Source organism: Lepisma saccharinum, chromosome 27, assembly GCF_977018435.1.
Source record: "Lepisma saccharinum chromosome 27, izLepSacc3.1, whole genome shotgun sequence".
NCBI classification, from domain to species: Eukaryota; Metazoa; Arthropoda; class Insecta; order Zygentoma; family Lepismatidae; genus Lepisma; species Lepisma saccharinum.
Genome location: NC_139255.1, coordinates 51951481 through 51975049, shown reverse-complemented (window position 1 = coordinate 51975049; position 23569 = coordinate 51951481). Strand labels below are relative to the sequence as shown.

Here is a 23569-nt window from a genome sequence, read left to right as displayed (position 1 = left end):
AAAAAAAACAATAGATGGCAGTCGTGAGGTAAAATTAGTTTTTCCCCATGAAACACAAGAATATTTCCTATCTTAGGATTTCCCTACGTGAGAAAGTGTTCGAATTTGGAAGAAAGAGTATGAAAAGTTCCCTTCACACATCAGCAACTGATACGCAGTATAATTTTGTTTTAATTCCACGGCGCCCTTTGCTAAGTTATCACTTTTCGCCATGTTGTTTACATAGATTACGTCATCTACGTGTATAAAGTAGTCTACGTGTAGAACGTAGACTATAGTTGTTTACGCGTAGACGCACATCACTGGTTGCCCCTGATGCGTAACTGATCGAAGATGTAAACTTCATTCCCAATACGCTTGGCTTTATTGTAATTCCGAAGAATATCTAGCATCCTAATGTATTGCAGCCACTGAACAGCAGTATCCTGTTATCTTTCAGAGTTGAACCAAGTGTAGATCAAGATTTTTCAGAACCTCAGAGCTTGAACTTACATTAGTCTACTTCTGAATTTAGCAGGCCAACGATTATTGAACGTATCTCAGAAATATGTTCATTTGCAATATGCACCTTGCTTCTTCGAGTAGCGTGAAGAGTACTGCATAAACTATGAAATGATCCTTGGTAGCTATTGCTTTTCCAGGCAGTTTTTGTACGGTGGAACAACTGTAATTTTAAAAACTGTAAAATCATGGCCAATTTACTTGAAACCACATCAAATGTTACCTAATTCTCTTTCTAATAGTTCCCAACTTCCCTGTCCAAGATCCACACTCCATCAAATAAACTCCATGTAGAGGAAATTTGGGAAAATATACGGCTAACTTCACGAGTCTGGCTAGCGAGCCTAGTACGCGTGTCGAGCTTGAGCAAGAGGGTTAACGATAGTTGCAGCTTTGAGATGACGTCAGCGAGTTGCTTGTTCATTGGATGCTTCCGAAGTCATGACTCGTTCCCAAGCTACAAATGCACAACAGCCAGAGATGGTACTGAAATAATTTCACCCTAAATCTGGTGGGTAGCGATATATTTTAATATTTAAGTGTTGATTCAAAGTTTACCATGATGAATCAGCTAATTTTTCTTAAGTATGTTCAACAATAACTCCATCTTTATTTCTTCTCGTCTGTAGGTTAGAAGAATGCTTCATGCTGTACCCAATCTGTTCCTGACAACAAGAATGGTTCACTTTTTATTAACCACGTTTTTTATTCACTGTAAATAGATATAATTCCATACAGCTTACCTTAAACTCTTATGTGCATTATACTATTTGGTGATTTCAATATTGTGACCGGTCTCCCCGATGGCGTTGTGGTAACGTCGTCGCCTTGTAATCAAGGGGTCCCGGGTTCGATACCCGGTGGAGGCACATGGCACGGAGGTTCGGATAGTGCTCCAGTCCCGATTAGCTATTCTGTGAGTAAAGTGGACTTAAGACAATTCAACTCAATATCGTGACCGAATTTGAAACTCAGCGAAATATCATTACCTTTCTTTGACTTGGAATGCTAGTGAATTACCTACCTGAGAATTCGGATATGATTCCTAAGACGTTATCGTTGTGATAAATCAGGTGGTAGATCAGGTCTATCTGCTCCAGTGTTTCCTGGACATCGTCCTTGAATTGCGAGTCACACCTGGAACTAGCGACCCACACCTGGATATAAACCGAGGAAAATAACATTAAAAAAATAGGAATTAATCAAACTTACACGAAATATATTTTGGTCTGAAATACTGCAATATAAAAATTAAGCAATGAACTGCCAATTTTATTTTATTTTATTTTTATTTTTTTATTTATCGGCTTTTGTACATGGCGAAGTTAAGGATTTAATGAATGCCTTTTCTTACACTTAACCACTTGCTTACATCTATAAAAAATTATAGTGCTTACCCTTTCACACACAAACAAAAAGGCAGTACAGTTTATATTAGGCCTCCCCGATGGCGCAGTGGTAGCGTCGTCGTCTTGTAATCAAGCGGTCCCGGGTTCAATACCCGGTGGAGGCACATGGTGGATCGGATTCTACTTTAAACTGTAGGTCCAGTTCCGATTAGCCTTACTGTGCATAAAGTGGACTTGAAACACTAAACCAACCAACCAGTTTATATTACACACACAAATCTTCTCGTTCTTACACACACACACACACACACACACACACACACACATTCTCATTCTTATACACACGCGCGTACAAGCAAATGCATAACATTACTCTTAATTATACATAGTTCAATTCTGTTGAAAGAGAGACAGAATTTTATATTCAGATAGCGTTTTTGCCAGTAGTGGCACTGTTTTGAGGTAAATACATTGGTTCTTCGTTACTGGGACATAATATGTGTACAGCTCTGTATAGGTCTAGGTCTGCGTTTTTTACACTCATGTATAAAATTAATACTAATACATGCGCCACACAAATTCAATTTACTTTATACTTTCATGTTTTACTTGAAAATTAACTGGATTCGAACCAAGACCTTGTTATTGCGAATGTTCCTTCATTTCACCCCTCCCTCATTTTTTACTCGGCTTCGTATTGGACACAGCGCTCTCAACATGATCATTTACTGCAAGAGATGAACCCTCCAATGTCTCGTGCCTGTAATGTTATTATATGTTCGGCATATTCTCATTGAATGTACCAATTGTATAATACTTTCGTTGGAAAAAGTTTTAATCTTCCCAACGGATTATCATCCATGTTTGTAAATGATGATTGTTTTTAGCTTTTTCAGTAAAGCGGGTCTCTTGCACTGTTCTGAGGAAGTCTTTAGTCTTTTTAATGTGTTGTGTATGTTGAGTGCAGGATCGTTTACAATCTTGTACTTTTAACCTTTACACTTATGTATCTGAAATAATAAGATAAGGGTTTTAGAAAATATAATTTTTCCACGTATACTTTGAAGGGTGCAAAATGTCCACATGTGTCGACGCACAAAAAAATTAATTAATTCATCCTCGTCGCCGCGATTACCCACAGTTGACAGAGAAGTCATGTTAATGTATGAAATATAGAAATCCGAAAATACTATTATACTCCGGCCCAGAAGTGTGTGGAGGAACGCTGCGCATAACGGTAGAAAAGGGGAGAAAGGGAATGAAAGGAGCAAAGCAGTGTGCACTGCCGCAAACAACTGGTATCTGCTGCCACGTTACCCCCTCCATGCAACCTCGCGCGTTCATTGATCGATTCCTCTAAAGGCAGCATTTATTTTCGTTCGCTCCTGTTTCAGAGACATTTTAGCCTGAAGAAGGGGTGTGGAAATACATACTTGCAATCCGATGCGTCCTTTCAACAATCCTCGAAGATCCGTGCGACAATTAGGACAGGATGCATTGTTGAAAACCTCATTATTGTCCAGATCAGAAACGTCAACAGTGGACAACTTGTTCGATGTCAAGTTTCTCAAATTGAAAAGGAAGTCGTTTCGGCTGTAATAAGAAAAAGTGCATACACCAAATTGAATATTTCCCAAAGAGTTCCTGGATATTCCATTCGTGTAGTTAAATACATTGGAATTTTGATTTTGTCTACAAAAGAGGGACCACATTTAAGTACAGATGGGTTAGAAGCGTTTCACAATGTCACGTAACTTGGGATTCAGGGAATTATGTGCTCACTTTTTGTGAATTAAACGTGAATTTGTAGTATCTTTTCTTCCCTGATGTGCGAAATTATGGTATACATATGTGCTATTCCAAAATAGCTACTCTCACTCAACATTTTTTGTCATAGCTTTTTAGATCCTGCGTTAGGTGGGCGTAATCATGTAATATGCACGTGGTTAATAGCTGAAATTGTTTTCATGAATTTCAAGATTTCGAGAAATCTATCGTTGCCTGAGACTGAACAACTTGTATGCTATATAGTTACAATATTTAGTGTAATAAATAATTAATAATAACAGTTAAATAAACAATTTATATCTACGTATATACCTTTAGTTAAATCACTCAGTAGAAAATGCTGGTTTGAATAAATTAGGCGAGCAATGAGAGAGGGCGACAGCTATGCACATTTTAAAACTACTTATTTACTTCCATTTTAGGTTCATCAGTCCTTTGGTACTCCCTGCATTTAATTACAAAACCATTTAGTAACAACATTTATTATTTTATCTATCAAAGTGGCAACTTTTAGTAATATTCAAGAATCTTTTATAAAATATTTCTCGTGTCCATTTTCGTGCAAGTTATTTATTATATAGAGATTGGAGAGATTTTTAGTTGAATTTGCTACTTTAATTGGAGTATCATTTCAGTTTGTGAATTTGTGTTTTTAGTGATCGTAGCTTTTTCTACTTCATTAATCACAATTTTGCGGGCAAAAAGTGATCAGAAGAAAGCAGTGAAGAAACAACGGGACTCAAAACACTAAACCGCGGCTGATGAAAACGATAATCAACAGCTTCCCTTCCCATATATTTTCATTATCAGAAATCTGGCCTAAGGATTGTTGCGAGCGCTCTATTTGTTCTTTTGGTTCGGGCTGTTTAGCTTGTTTCTTGAGTCTAGTTTTTAAGCACATTTCATACACAGATAGGTTGAAATTAACTAAAATTAACGAAAGTAAAGAAAAATGAAGAAAAAAGAGATGGCGTAGTGGTAGCTGCGTTACCTTGTAATTCAGGGGTCAATGGTTGAATACCCGGTAGAGGCACAATGCACAGTGGTACGGATCCCACTTTAAACTGTAGGAAGTCCAGTCCCGATTAGCCTATATGCCAGAGGCGTCTCCAGAACGCATGCGTCAATTGTGAGAAAAAGGACAGCTTGCTCTGCGACGACATTAATGAGCATTTCTACATTCTAATTTCTTCACATAGGAGAAGTATTTACACGCGAGCGCTCAACTCAGATTATAGTACATTTCTTGGATCTGAAGTGACGCATGTGTCAATTGTGGGAAAATAATTATTACTTTCTTTCAATTCAGATCCAAGAAATTTAATATAAGCTTAGTTTTGCGCTCTCGTGTAAAATAACTACTTCTCCTATATGAAGAAATTAGAATGTAGAAATGCTCATTAATGTCGTCGCAGAGCAAGCTGTCCTTTTTCCCACAATTGACGCATGCGTTCAGGAGACGCCTCTGCTATATGCGTATAAAGTGGACTTCAAACAACAATTCAGTAATAATCAACAGTCAATTTTTATTAAGTTTTCCTTCTTCTTATCACCTTCACATGTGCAGTGAATATTTTCAAAACTTGATTAAGTAGGATTATAAGTGTGATGTTTCCTAAAATATAGAGACCTTCTTACACATATGTTTAAATAAATGAATCCCCCTAGTGGCTTTAGTCTGGAAAGTTTGGATCTGAAAAACTTGGAAAAGCAAGGATTTTTTTTTTTTTTTTGAATTTTCTTTTTAACGTGGGAGATAAAAGAGTTGCTTACCCGTCCACCAGAGGCGCTGTCGTTACCACTCGCTGAACCAAGGTTCGAGTTTCTGGTTCCCAGGAGGCGCCTTCGATTCTGTAGATGCCGACGAGGAACGTGACGAGCATGGCCAATCCACACACTCCACAAGCAAAGATCACCGATGCTGCAGGAAATTAAATTCACAGTGAAAAAGGATCCGTTCTTCTTTGTAGCTGATCAGTGGTGATTGATGGAAGTTGAATTGTTGGACTTTTAATCAGGGTCGTTAAAGGTCCAGGAATTTTTAAATAAATTCATTTCCGGTCCGGGAGAGAAAATCAGCAAGCGTAAATGGATTCTGGACGATAAAGAACCTTTTTATCTGTAAAGTATTTCAGTTCGGTCCCGATACCGCTTTTCAGGATCAATTGAAAGACGATCCAAGTCGGTTAGTACCAGGTGGTTATAATTAAAGTGACGGTGTTCAGAGTGGTACAGCACGGGCTGTAATGAGAGTAGCAGTCTGAAACTTCGTAGATATGCTAATGAAGCAATGCGCTCGCGAATTATGCCAAAAAAAATAGTTCCAATTCTCGCCACCAGGGTAAAAAACGGCGCTGTAAGCAGTCAAAACGTGGAATTTTCCATAACTCTGACGTCAAAGTCGGTGAAATTGCCTAACCATTGTGTGAGCTCCCTGGTTGTTGTTGGTGACGCTTGTTGCTTTTTCCTTTAGTAATGTTCATGTAATTCGAATAGTGAAATTGTAGCGATATTTTATTACAAAGAGTATTGTTTTCTGCGATTTATAGTGTTTTTCCTGTAACTATACCAAGTTTTGACTGCTTACAGCGCCATTTTTTACCCTGGTGGCGAGAATTAGAACTATTTTTTTTTTTTTTGCATAATTCGCGAGCGCATTGCTTCATTATCATATCTACGAAGTTTCAGACTGCTACTCTCATTACAGCCCGTGCTGTACCACTCTGAACACCGTCACTTTAATTATAACCACCTGATACAATGAAACAATACGCAGCTTGGTCCGAATTTAAATTGTGCGAGAAAATATGTCTACATCAATATCACGGAATGAACTTTAAAATTATGAATACACCTCCTATATATCTGGTGCTGATATCATAGAGGATGAAGAAGTTGGGTAAGACTCTACTTTACGTCTTTTTCCTAAGGAATAATACGTGTCATATATCGTTGGAAAGCTTATTGTATAAGGAATTTAACAACGTAAATCCCAAAGAGAGGAAAAATTACCTGTTGTCCGGATATGCGTAATTGAACGTACTGAGGAAATTTTTCGATGACGAAGCACACATTTAAGGGTGAAATGAGTGCCAATGGAACCTAACCTAACAGGCCTAACCTAACCTCGTCCCCGTGAATGGTTCGTGGGGCTATCGTGAATGGTTTGTGGGGCTACCCGTGAACGGTTAGTGGGGCTATCGTGAACAGAAAGTGTAAAAAGAAAAAGGTACTTACCCGAAGAGATGCCGGCTGTCTGCAAGCACGGTTTTGAACGATGCACTAAATTATTACTGGGGATAAACGTATGTTACACTATCTACAAATTTTTGGAACCTGTTCTTTTTCATGCACCATACACACGCACAACGCACCGAGAACGCAAAGAAGCAAAGCACACGCATTCACAAAGCGGACACAAAGACGACCCTGCAGTGTTGTTAACTCCCATCGGTTACCACCAAAAGGCAATAAGGACTTAAAGTAGAGTCTAGCCAGAAGGTGGTACAGGTATTTCTCTCTTTAACAGACTTTTATGTAATAGTGGACATTGAAATATCACATGATGACAATCGTCTTGGTCTAGTTTGAATTTGCACGTAGGTGAATGACTGACTTAATTTTCTGTAAATGGTGATTTTTCATAAAGTAATTCGTAACGGTAAATGTCTGTTATATCGGAGACACATTTCTTCATTTTTACAGAAGAAACTACTTACGGAAATGAGTTTCTGTAGTATTTTGAAAGTGCTTGGAGGTATTTTCTCACCGTAGAATGCTGCACAACAAGAAATAAGCACATTTGATATAATAAACTTGCATTTTGTGCAAAGCGACAACATTATGCCGTTGTTTCCATTATGTACCTGCAGATGGCGCGAGCGTCGAAAGTCATGCGGTCTCGCCAGTGTTTCCAAAGGTGCCTTTTTTTACCAGAATCTTATTTATTTTAAGTAGTCCAGTTTAGAGAGTTCTGCAACCGAAAGTGGAGCTCGGTGGAGCTCGCCTTAATGGATTTCTCTCGTAAGGCACCGAGCTCCATTTTCTGGCAGTGTTGCCAGCTGCTTACTTGAAAAAATCACCAAGGTTTTTTTTGGGTCTAACCTAGCCTAAAACAAGAAGCTGGCAATCTTGCTTGAGGCTCGCCTTAATGGATTTCTCTTGTAAGGCATGAGCTCTATTTTCTTGCAGTGTTGCTAATATTTTACTCAAAAAAATCACCAAGGTTTTTTTTGGGTCTAAACTAGCCTAAAGCAAGAAGCTGGCAACCTTGCTTGAGACTTGCGTTACAGTGCATAAAGCAAGGAGCTGGCAATCTTGCTTGAGGCTTGCCTTACAGTGCATAAAGCAAAGTTGCCAACCTACTGGTACTTTTACCATAACCTTTTACAAAAAAAAAAGAGAGAGGAGAGAAAGAGGTGAGAGAGAGAGGAGAGAGAGAGAGAGAGGAGAGAGAGAGGGAAGAGTTAAACAACCGACAGCTGCCAACACCCACCCTAACCTAACCTAACCTAACCTAACCTAACCTAGCCTAACCTAACCTAACCTAACCTAACCTAACCTAACCTAACCAGGTCTAACCTAGCCTAAAGCAAGGAGCTGGAAAGTTTACTTAAGACTTGCCTTACAGTGCATAAAGCAAGGTTACCAACCTACTGGTACTTTTGCCATAGCCTTTTACAAAAAAAGAGAGGGGAGAGAGGGAGGGAAGAGTTAAACAGCCGACAGCCTACCTACAGCTTTTTCTTTCCCTTGGTCTAACCTAGCCTAAAGCAAGGAGCTGGCAACTTTGCTTGAGGCTTGCCTTACAGTGCATAAAGCAATTTTTACCAACCTACATATACTAAACAAAGAGAGCCGGCACTGCCATAAAAGAGAGAAAGATGGATGGGTGGGAACACTGCACGGGTTCAACGTCATCAAATAAAAATCGCCTTAATGGTTTTTTCTTGTAAGGCATGATCTCTATTTTCTCGCAGTGTTACCAACTCCTACCTACACTTTTTTTTAGTTGGCAAGGGCTAGAGAGAGAGAAAAACCTATAGCTGGGAACAGTAATGAGCGAATGCGCCATATCGTAATTTTCCAACTCCCGGGGGCCAATGTTTGTATATCGCGACCTTTGTAAACCTCTCTCTCTCGGGGGAACGACGTGCCACACACACACACACACACACACACACACGCACGCACGCGGGCCAAAATTTTTGAATTTACGGCTGGAAAAATGTTTCTCTATGACATGTTTTCGTTCGAGGCAAATTCGTAGGTAGATATTGTTAAATAAATATTAATATTGTAAATATATATATATACTTATTGTATTTAGTTTTTCGGTATCGAAAAGCGACTGTCATATTGTATTTGAAAAAATATTATGCTTTTGCCTGTGGATATCTAGAAAAACGACAATTTCGTTCCCTCTCTCTGCATATGCTATCAACGTTGACACAACGACACGAATTCAACAAATACATAGTCAACCGCACATCTCTTTTTTTTCCTGACAATTTCGTTATCTGACTAGGACGGAAATGGGTTTTCCGGTGACAGGAAATACGTTACTCCGTTTCTATACAAATAACCAGAAATCACCATATACATTTCGCAACTATGCTTGGTGGTAGAGCTGGCGAAATGAAAACACGAAGTAACGTCCGCTCTCGTGGGTGCAGAGACGGGGTCAGGGACTATGAAATAAATAACCGGAAAATTCATTGTATTTTTTCTCTACCACCAAGCATAGTTGCGAAGTACATGTGACTGAAATGTAGGGGGGAGAATGTTCTAGAGAATTTGGTTCTTGGATTTCTATTGGTCCACGTTACGTTGACTAACATATCATTTTTGACGTTATTAGAAAACCGTATAAAACTTAAAGCGCTGGTGTATAAAGTTCTGTTTCATTTTCAACGTTAGTGAAGAGCATTTCCGCAGAATTTCTAAAAGTAAGTAACTTTGTTTCTTAGCTCGCATGAGTTGGTTTTGATTTATAAGTATGGCAATGCTTTTGCGGAAGAAAATATACTCACAAAACATGCAAAAAGAGAGAGAATATAGAAGGTGTTTCATGTCTCTCTCTGCTTTTATATATTTGAAGCATGCATCTTGGTAGCTGGAATATCTTTTTTCTTCCGTGTGCCGTTGTTGGTAGGTAGGAAATATGTGTGCGGGGCATATTTCAAAAAAATAAATGTGTTAAATTGTTAGAGGAAGACATGAAAAATAGAGGAGAGTTGCGTGTTTTTGATATCTAGTGGAAGTACTGATTAATTGATTGAGTTGGCGTTTTTTTTGTTTAAGTCCACTTTATGCACAGTAAGGTTAATCGGAACTGGACCTACAGTTTCAAGAACCATTTGTACGGGTATCGAACCCTTGATTACAAGACAACGACGTTATCGTTACGTCCTCGCAGAGGTTAGTGGAAGTACTGATTGATTTGATGTTTTAAGTCCACTTTATGTACAGTAAGGCTAATCGGGACTGGACCTATAGTTTCAAGAACCACTTATGTCCCCACCTGGTATCGAACCCTTCATTATAAGACAACGACGTTATCGCCACGTCATCGTAGAGGTTAGTGGAAGTACTGATTGATTTGATGTTTTAAGTCCACTTTATGTACAGTAAGGCTAATCGGGGCTGGACCTATAGTTTCAAGAACCGCTTGTACGGGTATCGAACCCTTGATTACAAGGCTATCGTTGTACTAACGCAGAGGCTAGTGGAAGTACTGATTGTTTTAAGTCTATTTTATGTACAGTAAGGCTAATCGGGACTGGACCTACAGTTTCAAGAACCACTTGTACGGGTATCGAACTCTTGATTACAAGGCTATCGCTGTGCTAACGCAGAGGCTAGTGGAAGTACTGATTGATTTTGATGTTTTAAGTCTATTTTATGTACAGTAAGGCTAATCGGGACTGGACCTACAGTTTCAAGAACCACTTGTACGGGTATCGAACCCTTGAATACAAGCCTACCGCTGCGCCGTCGCAAAGGCTAGTGGAAGTACATAGTTATTCGAATCTTATTTATTTAAAACATTTAGTTTTTTTTTATGCACGCTTATTGATTTTAAACCTAAAATTAAATAAAATCCGGCAATTATATCCAATTATACTTATGGCTACAACGAGCATTGAGATTTTTTTTGCTACGTAAACAAAATGGCTGACACGCCAAATATGAACAGGCTATATAGATTTGAGAGAGAGATGGATAAAAGAAGTTAATTAAAATTTAATTTCATGATTGCAACACGGAACTTAATGATTGATTTAGTTTATTTTATTTTACGTTTTGTACCTCTTGGCTAATTTGCGAAGATTGGGGGTGAGTGATGAAATGGACATTCACAAACAACCAAGCCCGACCAGGATTCGAACCCGGGACCCTTGGCGTCGCAGCGCGATGTGCTAACCACTCGGTCACAGGGTCGGGCAAGTGTTGGTATATACATAGACCAAAGTTACATGGTTCTAGGCCCCATAGGAGCCGAGAAAATCAATGTCTTGGAAAACGTCTTAAGACAAATATCTCAATCTTTAAGAAAGTCGACTTCCGGTATCTCAAGATGTTACTTCCGGTCTGTCAAGAAAATTTTCTTAAGACAAAAATCTTAAGACGTTTTCCAAGACATTGATTTTCTCGGCTCCTAATTAAGCTAGGATGATGATTTTAGGTTTGTTGGATAGGATTCGACGAGAACTATTCGACTAGCAAATAAAATCGATTCCACCCCCTCAAGTTTCGAAAATATAGACAATTTTTTTATTTTTTGAGAAACTTGATTTGCTGGCTTAGTTTTTACCCTATTTCGAAAATTTTAATGACATTTGATAAAAAATTAAATGTACTCTACAACCTATTGGAAACATAATGATTAGTGCTTACTGTTTTCGAGTTATTTTAAATTTAAATTTCAAGATGTGATTTCTAAGTTGTTTTGTAACTCGTAAACTGCGGGTCGTAGAAAACCTATTCTTGTTTTATCTGCTATTGCCCGACAAATACTATAAACACAAATAATGTTTATTGTTTTGATTTAAAAAAATCGAAAATAACTTTGTTTTCTGAAAATAACTTGTTTTCTGAAAATAAAAAATGTGTGTATGGAAAAAAAATACGATTGTGTAATTTTTTATGATGTATGTCTGCATGTAAAAATAAGTATACCTGAAAGTTTTAGAATTTCAAAATAGCTATATATATATATATATATATATATATTTGCTATTATATCAGCCGAAACAATAGAATATATATAAACAAGTACATTTTCATAGTTTCATACCTCTACTAGATTGGTAGAAAAATATACTAATGGGCAATAAAATCTGAAGAAGATTCGTGTCTAGCAAAAATAAGCTAAATAGAATTACACATGCATACAATATTTATTGTGCTTTTTCCTATCTACAATCATATTTTTCTTATATATTTTTTTAAAATTTTTTTTACAGGGTTTATTTTGTAAACACTCTACCACCAACAGATCGCATATAAATAAACATACCCCCCAAAAAAATGCGCTCCATGAAAAGTTGTCCTGTGTGCAAGAAACCCAAATCAAGCCAACATTTTGCAAGACATTGTCGTACCTGCGTGCCAGGCAAGCATTTGGCTGCCACTGAACTATGTTCTGGATGCAATATACAGATCACAATTGCGTATGTCAAGGAGCATAAGCTTAATTGTCTAAACAAAAATACATCTGGGGCCCAGCCTTCGACCTCCACCAAGAGGAAGGCAGAAGCAGCCTCCATCAATGCACCACCCACGAAACGCGTCAAGCCTGTAGCGAAAGCGAACCAGACTGCTTTCGAGCGGTTGTTAGAGGACTTTGTCCTCACTTCGGAGGGCTCATGCGACGTGCGTAGCTTTTTGGAGAACGTGCAAGCCAAAATCATTTCCATCCTCGGCGATGCGCTTGCAATGCACTCCACCAAATTCTACGCATCGCTACGTTGCCAGTACAAGAAGCCGTCTGACGAAATTTACAGCTTCTGCCACAACACCAAGGCGAAGACGCTGCATCTGGCGGATGTCGACAACCTCGAGGTCATCTACAACCAGTTTGCCGTAGAGCTGGTGGCAAAACAAGAAGAACATCAAGCAAAAGGCTCGGGGGGTTCGCTGTGTGGCGAGCCTCACGAACTGTGCGTCAAACTTTGTAAGTTCTTGCCCCTCTCCGCCTCCAGCTACGTCCCCTTACCACCTACTATTGCGGCAAAGAAGGCCGTCCTGAACATCCAAAATAAAGATAACAAGTGCTTCGTCTGGTCGGTGCTGGCAGCGTTGCACCCTGTCGACAGGAAAAACCAACCACACCGAGTTAACCACTACCTACCCTACGAGGCAGAGCTGGAAGTTGCGATGGCTGGGATCGACTACCCGGTGGCGCTTTCGGACATTCGAAAGTTTGAGGTTCGTGCACGGTTGGCCATCAACGTTTACGGTCTCACTGACGAAAATGCGGTGTACCCCATCAGGGTGAGCGACGTAAACGTTGATGGTGCGCAGGAAATTCATCTTCTGCTCATCAAGGACGAGACCAATCACCACTACACCCTCATCCGTTCCCTCTCCCGGTTGGTGTCGAGCCAAACAAGCAAGCATCATGGTAGCATAGAAGTTTGTCGCAGGTGCTTGTCAACTTTTGACAATCAAAAACAGCAGGATTATCAGCACATCAAAGGTTCCAACATCGCTGTCGAGAAGCTCGCTCGCCACAAGTTCTACTGTAATAACAACGAGCCTGGTGTGGCAGTCTTGCCCAAACCTGGCACCGTGGAGCGTTTCCACATGCACGGTGCCATGGTGGAGCATCCCGCTATCATCATCGCGGATTTCGAGGCCTTCCTCAAACCCCTGTCCACTTGCGATCCAGATCCCGAAGTTTCCTCCACCACCCCTTACCAACTCCACGAGGCATCCAGCTTCGCATACGTTGTGGTGCGACGTGACCAGCACATTGCCCCCGAGCCCTACGTGTATCGCGGTCCCGACGCAGCCAAACACTTCCTCGAGAGGATGGTTGTGGAAGCCAGCGAGATAGGGAAGGTACTGTTGGCCCCCAAGTCTATGCTCCCACTGTCTCCCGACGATCAACGTAGACACGACGAGGCCATCGCTTGCCCTGTCTGCGTCAAGGAGTACACCGCCAACAACCGTAAAGTCCAACACCATGATCACTTTAACGGTAGGTATGTTGGTCCATGGTGCAACGGATGCAACCTCATGGCTCGGGACCCGCGCTTCATCCCTGTGTTTTTTCACAATGGCTCGGGATACGACTTCCACCATCTGGTGCCTCACTTTGGGTACGACGACATGCGAATCAACGTCCTGGCGCAGAACGAGGAGCGTTACATTAGCTTGAGCAAGTGGGTGCGAATCTCAGGATCACACTCTACCGTCGAGCTTCGCTTCCTCGACTCCCTGAGGTTCCTCCCGGCCAGCCTCGATGCTCTCGCAGGGAAGCTTAGCGACGAGCAAATGCTCATTACCTCCGGAAACTTTCCGAACTTGGACGCAGGTCTCTTCAAGCGTAAGGGGGTCTATCCCTACGAATACATCACAGACCCTTCCAAGTTCGCAGAGACGTCGCTACCTCCTCGAGCAAACTTCTACAGCAAGCTGCGAGGCTCGAACATCACCGACGAGGAATATCACCACGCCCAGTCCATGTGGCACGAGCTGGGCTGTCGAACTCTCGGGGACTACCACGACGCCTACCTCAGACTTGATGTGACGCTCCTCGCCGACGTGTTCCAGACGTTCCGTGCGACTGCGAAGACTATCTACCAGCTGGACCCTGCCTACTTCTACAGTCTCCCCGGACTGGCGTGGTCAGCCATGTTTCTGGTGACGAAGATCGAGCTGGAGCTTCTTTCGGACGTGAACATGATGCTGTTTGTGGAACGTGCCGTGCGGGGTGGAATGGTCCAGGTGTCGCAGCGACACTCGCGCGCCAACAATCACCACATGGCCACCGGTTACGACCCCTCACAACCGTCCAGCTACATCATGTACACGGACGTCAATAACCTCTACGGACACTCCATGATGCAGCCACTCCCCTTTAGAGGCTTTGAGTGGGCTGACCCTTCCAACTTCGACGTCGAAGCTTTCGACGATTTGGATCATAGGTTCTTCGCCGAGGTGGACCTTGAGTTCTCCGAGAAGCTGCAGGATTTGTTCAGCGATCTTCCCCCTGCACCCGAGTTCAAGTGTCCACCCGATTCCAACCAGAAGAAGCTCGTCATGGATTTCGAGTCCAAAGAGCGTTATGTCCTGCACTACCAAAACCTCCGGTGGTTGATGAAGCAAGGGGTTACCGTCCGCACAGTACATCGAGTTTTGATGTTCGAGCATTCTCCATGGTTGAAGCCATACATCGAGCTCAACACCGAACATCGCACAGTCGCCACTTCTGATTTCGATCGCGATTTCTTCAAGTTAATGAATAATGCGGTGTTTGGCAAAACTATGGAGAATGTACGGAATCGCATGGACATAAAATTGGTAACGAGGAAAGCACAATGTCGCAGGCTCGTAGCAAACCCATTATTTAAATCGAGGACCATTTATAATGAGCAGCTTGCTCTGGTGCATATGAGGAAGAGTGAGGTGAGGCTCGACAAGCCAATTTATGTTGGTGCCTCAGTATTAGACCTGAGCAAGCTGCACATGTTCGAGACGTACTACGACATATTACGTCCACATTATAGCCACAACATCTCGCTTCTCTACACGGACACGGACAGCTTGGTGTACCACGTCCACTCAGCCGATGCATACAGGGATATAGTCACGGTACCAGCTTTGGTTAACCTCTTCGACACCTCGGGCTATCCCCAGCCGAACCAGTACGGCATCCTGCCCCGAAACAAAAAAGTGCCTGGCAAACTCAAAAACGAGAAGGACGGTGATGTAATTCTCGAGTTTGCAGGTCTTCGCGCCAAGGCCTATGCCATCAAAGCCGAGGGCAGCGTTACCAAGAAGGCCAAGGGTGTCGGCAGACAGGTGGTACGGGAGCATCTCACATTCGAGGACTTTGTCGATTGCCTCAAAACCAGGTCGTCGGTTCTAAGAGAAGAGCAGCGCATCCAGAGCGTCGACCATGTGTTGACCACAAACAAAGTTAGAAAAATTGCGCTGGATCCCAACGACGATAAGAGGTGCGTCCTCGAGTGTGGTATTCACACATTGCCGTGGGGGCACTATCGCTTAGCAGAAAGCAAAACCTGCAACATATGTCCATCTTCAACAGAAGATTCATAAAAACAAAACAAAACAAAAAAAAATCATGTTGTTAGTTATTACAAAAAAAAACATTGACTGTCATTACAAAAAACTTTGACTGTATTCTTAAATAACCAGCATGCCTATGAATTTGTTCGGTTTCAAAAAACAGATCATTATGGAAACCATACCAGATCATGAAGTCTTACCTTCCGTGTTACCTAAACTCAACGGTCTGTTGATCATTCACCTCAACAGCATTTGGACGAAACTGAATGACGATGTGGGCAAGATGTTTTATGTTTTTAATAACAATTTACATTTCTACGAAATTCCGATCGACGGGAAACTTCGAATCACCGTGAATCCGGAAAACGCAGGCGAAATCAAAATTTCTACCGGCAAGAACATTTTTCGAATCAAGCATGACAAGATGCTTTCTAACATTACGTACGATGTGTCCGCAGGAGATTATCTTTACATGGAACTCCTCGGAGATTACGACAAACTTATTCCTCTCTTCGTAGAATTACGAATCGTCTATCCTATTATAAATAACCGTTAACCAAAAATGCCTAACGACATTTTCGGCAACACCAAGCGTGTGGACCACGCAGAAGAGATTCTCATGTTGGACATTCGAGTTAAGAAGTTGAGGACCGATTTGATCGCTTTGCAGGAAACCTTAAACAAAAGTTTAGAGTCGGAAATCGCTACGCTCCAAACGCAATGTCTCGACCCTATTCTGAAAATCGATTCCGAACTGAAGACGCTGATAAAAAATTATGTCGACGTACCTTCTTACGACAACGTTCAAAATATACAGTTGAGCGTGGATTCGCTTCAAAATGATTTGGCCAAATTACAGCAATTTCAATCGAAAAATGAAGATTTGGAAAAATTGAAACTCGAAATCGAAGAACGAACTTCCGCAATAGAAAAGAATTTATCTGAACTTCAAACCGTCGTGAACGATATTGATGTAGAACGCTTGCATGTCGTCGTTTCCAAATTACAAGAAGAATTCACCAGCACGTTGGAAGAAATTAAATCCAAGTTGCAGACTTTGGAAGATACAATGACGAACCTACCATCGTCGGACGAACTGCAGGTCATCGGTAAAAGCGTCGCGAACATAAAAATTCAATTGGAGGCCTATCGAGATTTCGAACACATTCAAACCACCATCTCTACGCTTCAGGCGTCCTTGGAATTGATCAACGAAGAAATTAAAAATATTCACGCTGAAGCGAGCGCGCTGACGAGCATTCAAGACACGTTGAGCACGGTTCAGCAGAAGATCGAATATTTAGAAAATTTGAACGTTGAAACGAATCTTGCTCATTTTCATCACGTACTGGACAACATACAGGGTGACTTGGAATCGTTACGGACAAGCGTGCCTTCGAGCGAAGATTTGGAAAAATTAAAAACGGCGGTGACGGCACTATCCGAATCGAGCGACATCAAAAGCTCATTGAGCGATCTCGAGAGTAAAGTGGCCAATCTCCCCACCTCCAAAGAATTGCACACTTTGAAAAGGAACATATCTCGAATGCTGAAACGACTAGAAACGGAAACGGCGAACGTGGAACAGATTCGAGACGAAATTAGTTCGCTGGTGTCGACGCTGCCCACTTCGCAGAGCGTCGCCGACCTTCACACGCAGTTTACAGAGATGCGAAGCATCGTGAACGATCTTACCGAGAAGAGCTCGAAATTGAATCAAGTCGAGAACCTTCAGAACATCGTCGTCAACATCAGAGATCAAGTTGGAGTGCTGGAATCCACGCAGGAATCGACGCTGGCCTCTTTCGGTGCCAAGTTGCAAGAACTCAACGAAAACTACAAGCAGTTGAACGTGGAAGTGAAAATCAAACCGTCGTTTTCTACCGTAACGGATACCATAATCGAGCATTTGCTGCCCATCGAAAATAAACTCGGACAAGTTCACAGTAATCTGCTCGGCGTCGACACTAAATTCGCTAAACTGCATTTTCTGCAAGCCATCGAAATCAACAGCGTACCCAATCAACAGAGAATCTCCACGTTCGTCGAAGGTAACAAACTGTACATGTTGCATCCTTATCATCCGTACTACAAGTTTCTCCTCGATGGCACGATTCAGATAAACGAATTTTCGTACTGGTCTCACGGTAGAAAAGCTAGCGTTCCTACCATGACTTTGATATCGAATCGTGGTGTCCAGAAAGCAGGAAACATTCCTCTGGCACGTTGGAACGAAACGCGCAACATATATGAAATACACGAAGACGAAGATCTCACCGTTTTCGACGTGAGTGCCGGCGATAAGCTGATTAATTAAAACACGAGCGAAGTGCCACCCTCTTTGAATCCCATCACGCTTGTGCTTCTCTTGAAACGTAATCTCTAAAAAAAAATGTCTAGGCAAGCCATCGTCGAAGAATTGCATAAACCTGCACGCCGTAACTACGAACGTTTGGCTGTGGTAACCAAGGGCATCGACGACCTCTGGCAAAGTGACCTCGTGGAGATGAGTAGCGGCAATTTGAAAAACGTGCATAAATTGAACAAGGGCAACAAGTACCTTCTCACTGTCATAGACACGTTTTCGAAATTCGCATGGGCTCTACCTTTGAAGGCGAAAACGGGAACATGCGTCACGGAAGCATTCAAATTAATTTTTCGCGAAAGCGGTGGCAGACGACCACGGTTTCTGCAAACGGACAACGGTAAAGAATTTTATAACGCTGTATTCCAAAAGTTTATTCAAAAACACAAGATTCGACATTATTCGAGCTTCAGTCACATCAAAGCCAGCATCGTGGAAAGATTTAATCGAACCTTGAAAACACACATGTGGAAACGATTCACGCTTCGGGGAAATTACAAATGGGTCGACATCCTGCCGGAACTCGTCGACACCTATAATGAAACGGTACACAGAACGATAGGCATGAAGCCAGTTGACGTTACCAAGTCCGACGAGCAGCGTTTAATTTCTACCGTTTACTGTCCAAAGTACACACCCACGACAAAAAAAGCTAAATACAAAATTGGAGACCAGGTGAGGATCAGCAAATTCAAACGCACCTTCGAGAAGGGATTCACAAAAAATTGGAGCACGGAACTTTTTACGGTGGTTCGAGTTCTACCCGGAAACCGACACACGTATATAATAAAAGATAGTAGCGGCGAGATTTTGAAAGGAAGATTTTACGAAGAGGAACTCTCTAAAACGAAACACCCCGACACGTACCTCATCGAGAAAGTATTGCGTAGGAAAGGTGACAAACTGTTTGTCAAATGGCTGGGACTTCCGGAAAAGAGTTGAATCGACGCGGACGAAGTGATCTTGTAAGTACGTGGAACGTGGTGAAGCGTCTACCGGATCCGGAAAGTCAAACGAGAAAAAAAAAGAACGGCGAGTTGCTTCCCGACAGCATCCGCTGTCTGATCGTAGGTCCTTCGGGGTGTGGGAAAACGACACTGCTCGTGGACAATTTTCTCCTCGCACCGAATTGGTTAAATTGGAAGAACAGGCACCTGTACGTGTTCTCGAAAAGTTTGGAGCAATCCAAATACCAGCAACTGATGAAACTGTACGATGGTCTGGACATTGCAACGTTCGCTTCGGAAATAAAACCACTCGACGATTGTCGTGAAAATTCAGTGGTTGTGTTCGACGACGCCATCCTGGAAAATCAAAATGAAATTCGCAACTTTTTCACGCAAGGTCGTCACAAAGGAATGGATTGCTTCTACCTAGCTCAAACGTTTTCCAAAATTCCAAAACAGTTAGTACGCGACAACGCTAATTTCATATGTTTGTTTCGTCAAGATCACACCAACCTCAAGCACGCGTACGATGACTACGTAGGCGGAGACATGAACTACAATCAATTTTCGGAAGGCTGCTCTACTTGCTGGAACGGTGACGATTTCGGATTCGCTACGATCGACATGACGAGAAAACCCAACGATGGAAAATACAGAAACAAAATCAACGACTTTCTGAACGTTGCAACGTTGTGAGAAACGACGTGTATAAATAACGTCATGACGAAACGAAAAATCGAAGACGAAAATCTCAAGCTTCGCGATTACCTCGCGAAACGCTTCAAAGGTTGGAAATCCGAGAATCGCGGATTCTACGAAGAGAAGAAACGTCAGGATCAACCAGTGATCGATGCCATCAGCAGTCTAGGTAAAGAAATTAAAAGTGTCACGGAACAAAATAAAAATTTGATTAATGAACTCGTACCTCTCGCAGCTAAAAGTTACGCCGTACCCACGCCCATTTCGAGCATTCCTTCGACGCCGTTCGAACTGAAGGATGCACCGGCACGACGTCGAGCCATTGGTAGCACGTCGTCTTCGGATAAGATCGAGTTGGGACCTTTGGCACGAGACTACCTGAGCACGGGGAAATTCGACAAGGATGAAGTGTTCGGATTGTATCCCAGCATGGAAACCAGCGAAGGCGGCGGTGTGGTGTGGAAGATTGGGAAATCGAAGGTGACCTTCGAAGGCAACGACATTAAAGTCAATTTAGGCGACAAGGATAGTTGGAACAGGTATCCGGGTACGCTGGGACTGTGGGAACTCGTCGCCAAAAAGCAGCCGAAACATTACACCGACGAAGATTACCAAAGTTACAAGGAAATTCTGATCATGACGGATGCCTTGTACCAGAACAACGACGCCTCGCAGAATAGGGTGAAATCGAGCAGCGGCGAGAAGTACAGGAATCTCATCAAACCGATTTGGAACCAGGTCAAAACAGGCAGCGGCGTCAAACGCTACAACACGTTACCCAAAGAATTCGTTTGGGTGGACGACGTTAGGAAACTCGTGGACCGATTGTTGGTGATAGCCGGCGAAGAGAATGCAGGCAACCGTAATTTCTACAACGAGAAGGTTGGCATCGTGGACATGATCAGCACGAAACTTTCCAACTTCATCGTGAACGACGACAAGGGCATAGGTTACCTGATCAAAATCATCAACACGCTGCCTCCGAAATTTTGGAACGTGGCCGAAGGAAAGGGACTCGTCAACGACATCATCAACAAGTTACCTTTCGTGATGCATCTACCTGGCTACCAGTACTGCGGACCGGGTACCAAACTCGAGAAAAGATTGGAGAGAGGAGAGAAGGGTGTGAATCCGTTGGACGCGGCATGCAAAGATCACGACATCGCTTACAACGCCACGCAGACGGATCTGGACGCACGTCACGAAGCAGACAAAAAATTGGAACACGCAGCTTTCGAAAGGTTCGTGAGCAGAGACGCATCGCTGGGTGAACGGGTCGCCGCACTGGGTACCACCATCGCCATGAACACAAAACAAAAATTGGGGTGGGGTATATAAATAACATACCGTAAAAAAACTACACAAGAGAAAATCTCAGAATATATATATAAATAACATACCGTGAAAATAACACATAGAGCATCAACATGAAGCCCAAGGGTGTCGTGTACCAGATACCATATTCGAATCTAAAAAATCTAGGTGCTCTCGATGGGTTACTCACCAAGAAACAACGCGAGAAGAAACGTTCTTGCTTGTCGAAAGGACACGGAATGAAATTGCTGCTCAGCACACCTCAATTGAAAAGATTGCAGCGTTCGCGGAAACAGCAAAAGATCGGAGGTTTCATATTCAGCATCCCGGCCATCCTGGCGGCATTGGGGGCCGTTGGAAGTTTGGCCGGCGGAAGTGCCGCCATCGCGAAAACCGTCATCGACTCAAAGAAGAACAAGGCGGAATTGGAAGAACAGAAACGTCACAACCTGGCCATGGAGAAGAAAAAGGGGAAGGGCGTGATGAAAAGTTTAAAAAAAAGAAACAGAAGCACTCACCAACCGAGACATTGAATCTCTGATCGAACCGTTACAAATCAAACACTTCAGAGGAGTTTTCATGTCCGACTCGTTACCTTCAAGCGTTAAAAGAAGAGAATGCGGCGTAGTCAACTTGGACGGTCAAGAAAATCCAGGCACGCATTGGATATGTTACCACAAAAACGATGATGATAAAGCATTCGTTTTCGATTCTTTCGGAGGTGTTCCACCTACAAATTTAATTCATTATCTGAAAACGAACAAAACCTCCATATACTACAACGACGAACGCATTCAAGATTTCGGAGACGTGAACTGCGGTCATCTCTGCCTCTCCGTGCTCGCGTTTCTCTCTAAAATAAATAACCCTACGATCGAGGATTTCCAAAAAGCATTGTGGAACCTCAAACAGCATCACTAGGATGGGCGTGTTCCATCTCACGAGCGAATCTTCGATCTTGAAACTCACGCTGCACGACGACATCGTCTATCCTAAATCCGTGGCTCTGCGTGCATTCTACAGCATGTACCTCATACCCAATGTTACGCATCACAACAACAAAATTAGCGTCGGAAGCGAACACATCGTCGTCACGCCAGGCCAATACAACCTTTCCACTTTGCAAGCTCAATTACCCAAAGGCACATACCTTTCTCAAAATTCGGTCACGCACAGAGTGGAAATCCTATCCGCGACGGAGACCGTGGACCTGGGCACCATGGGAGAACTTTTAGGTTTCGAGAACGACACCAAACTCGAAGCTGGCATCAAGCACGTGGCAACCAACATTCCTAAATTCTTGGCCATAGAGACTCTGAACGTACACTGTAACGTGGCGGAAGGCATGATCACGAAATCTTCGGACGGATTGTTAGGAAGTCACAAGCAGACGGGAATCATAGCCACTTTCAAACCAAGTTCCGAGTTCATGGAACCGATCATCTACACGCCCTCTTCGCCGATCTATTTTCCAGTATGTCGCAACCGCATAGACGACATAGAGTTGGTGGTGACGAACGAGAAAGGAGACGTGGTGGATTTCGCAGGTGCCACTACGACGGCCATCGTGGAGATCAACATATAATAAATAACCATACATGTAAAATGGAGCAAATCGAAAGTTACGAATTGCAATCTTTCCCTCCCAACCGTCGCACGTTCGCCAATCTGAACGAAGCGAACAGGGAGATCGAATACGACGTGGACGTAGGCGACGGGTTCGTTCATCCTCACAGAGCGGACCTCTACCTTCAATTCGACGTGGTGAAGAAGGAAAGCGGAGACGCGTTTCCCGCAGCAGCAAACTTGATACTCGTGGACAACTTCGTGCCTCACCTGTTCTCGCAGGTGGAGGTGAGGAAACACAACACCGTCATCGACAGAATAGACTATCCAGGCATCACGTCGACGGCGGTGGGAACGTTGAAATTATCCAAAACGGACGCAGCATACTACCAGGCCGGGGGATTCGAAGCCGGGACCAAAATATCGACGAGAAGTCACACGGTGCTCTTTCCCATGCGTCTGCTGCCTGGTTTCTTCTCGGACTACAAGGAGATCATGTGGAAGGGAGGACTGAGGATCACATTTCGAAGAGCGGCCAACGACAACGACGCACTGATGCGATACGCTACTTTGGGTCCGGACGGCACCACGCCGATAGCCAACACTTTACCCGAAGCAGCAAAATGCGTCATCCGGAGCATGGAATTGAGAATGCCGGTGGTGGAATACGAAACGAACTACGCCCTCAAGTACAAAGCGGAGATCTTGAAAAGTCCGCAGGTGCCGATTCACTTTCACGGTTACCAGTGCGTGCAGAAGATGGCGTCGGGAAGTCACAT

At 42.8% G+C, this 23569-nt stretch overlaps 1 protein-coding gene across 1 annotated transcript in view; it reads right to left on the bottom strand.

Moving 5' to 3' along the window:
- The window catches only part of LOC145980140 (dipeptidase 1-like), a 43951-nt gene that overhangs the window by 17179 nt on the left and 3203 nt on the right, over positions 1-23569 (bottom strand). Inside the window, exons 2-4 of the mRNA XM_083113189.1 lie at positions 5412-5559; positions 3284-3443; positions 1526-1658 (exon numbers count right to left, since the gene is read on the bottom strand). Of these exons, the coding sequence (XP_082969315.1) occupies positions 1526-1658; positions 3284-3443; positions 5412-5559 (441 nt within the window). The remainder of the gene's footprint in view (positions 1-1525; positions 1659-3283; positions 3444-5411; positions 5560-23569) is intronic.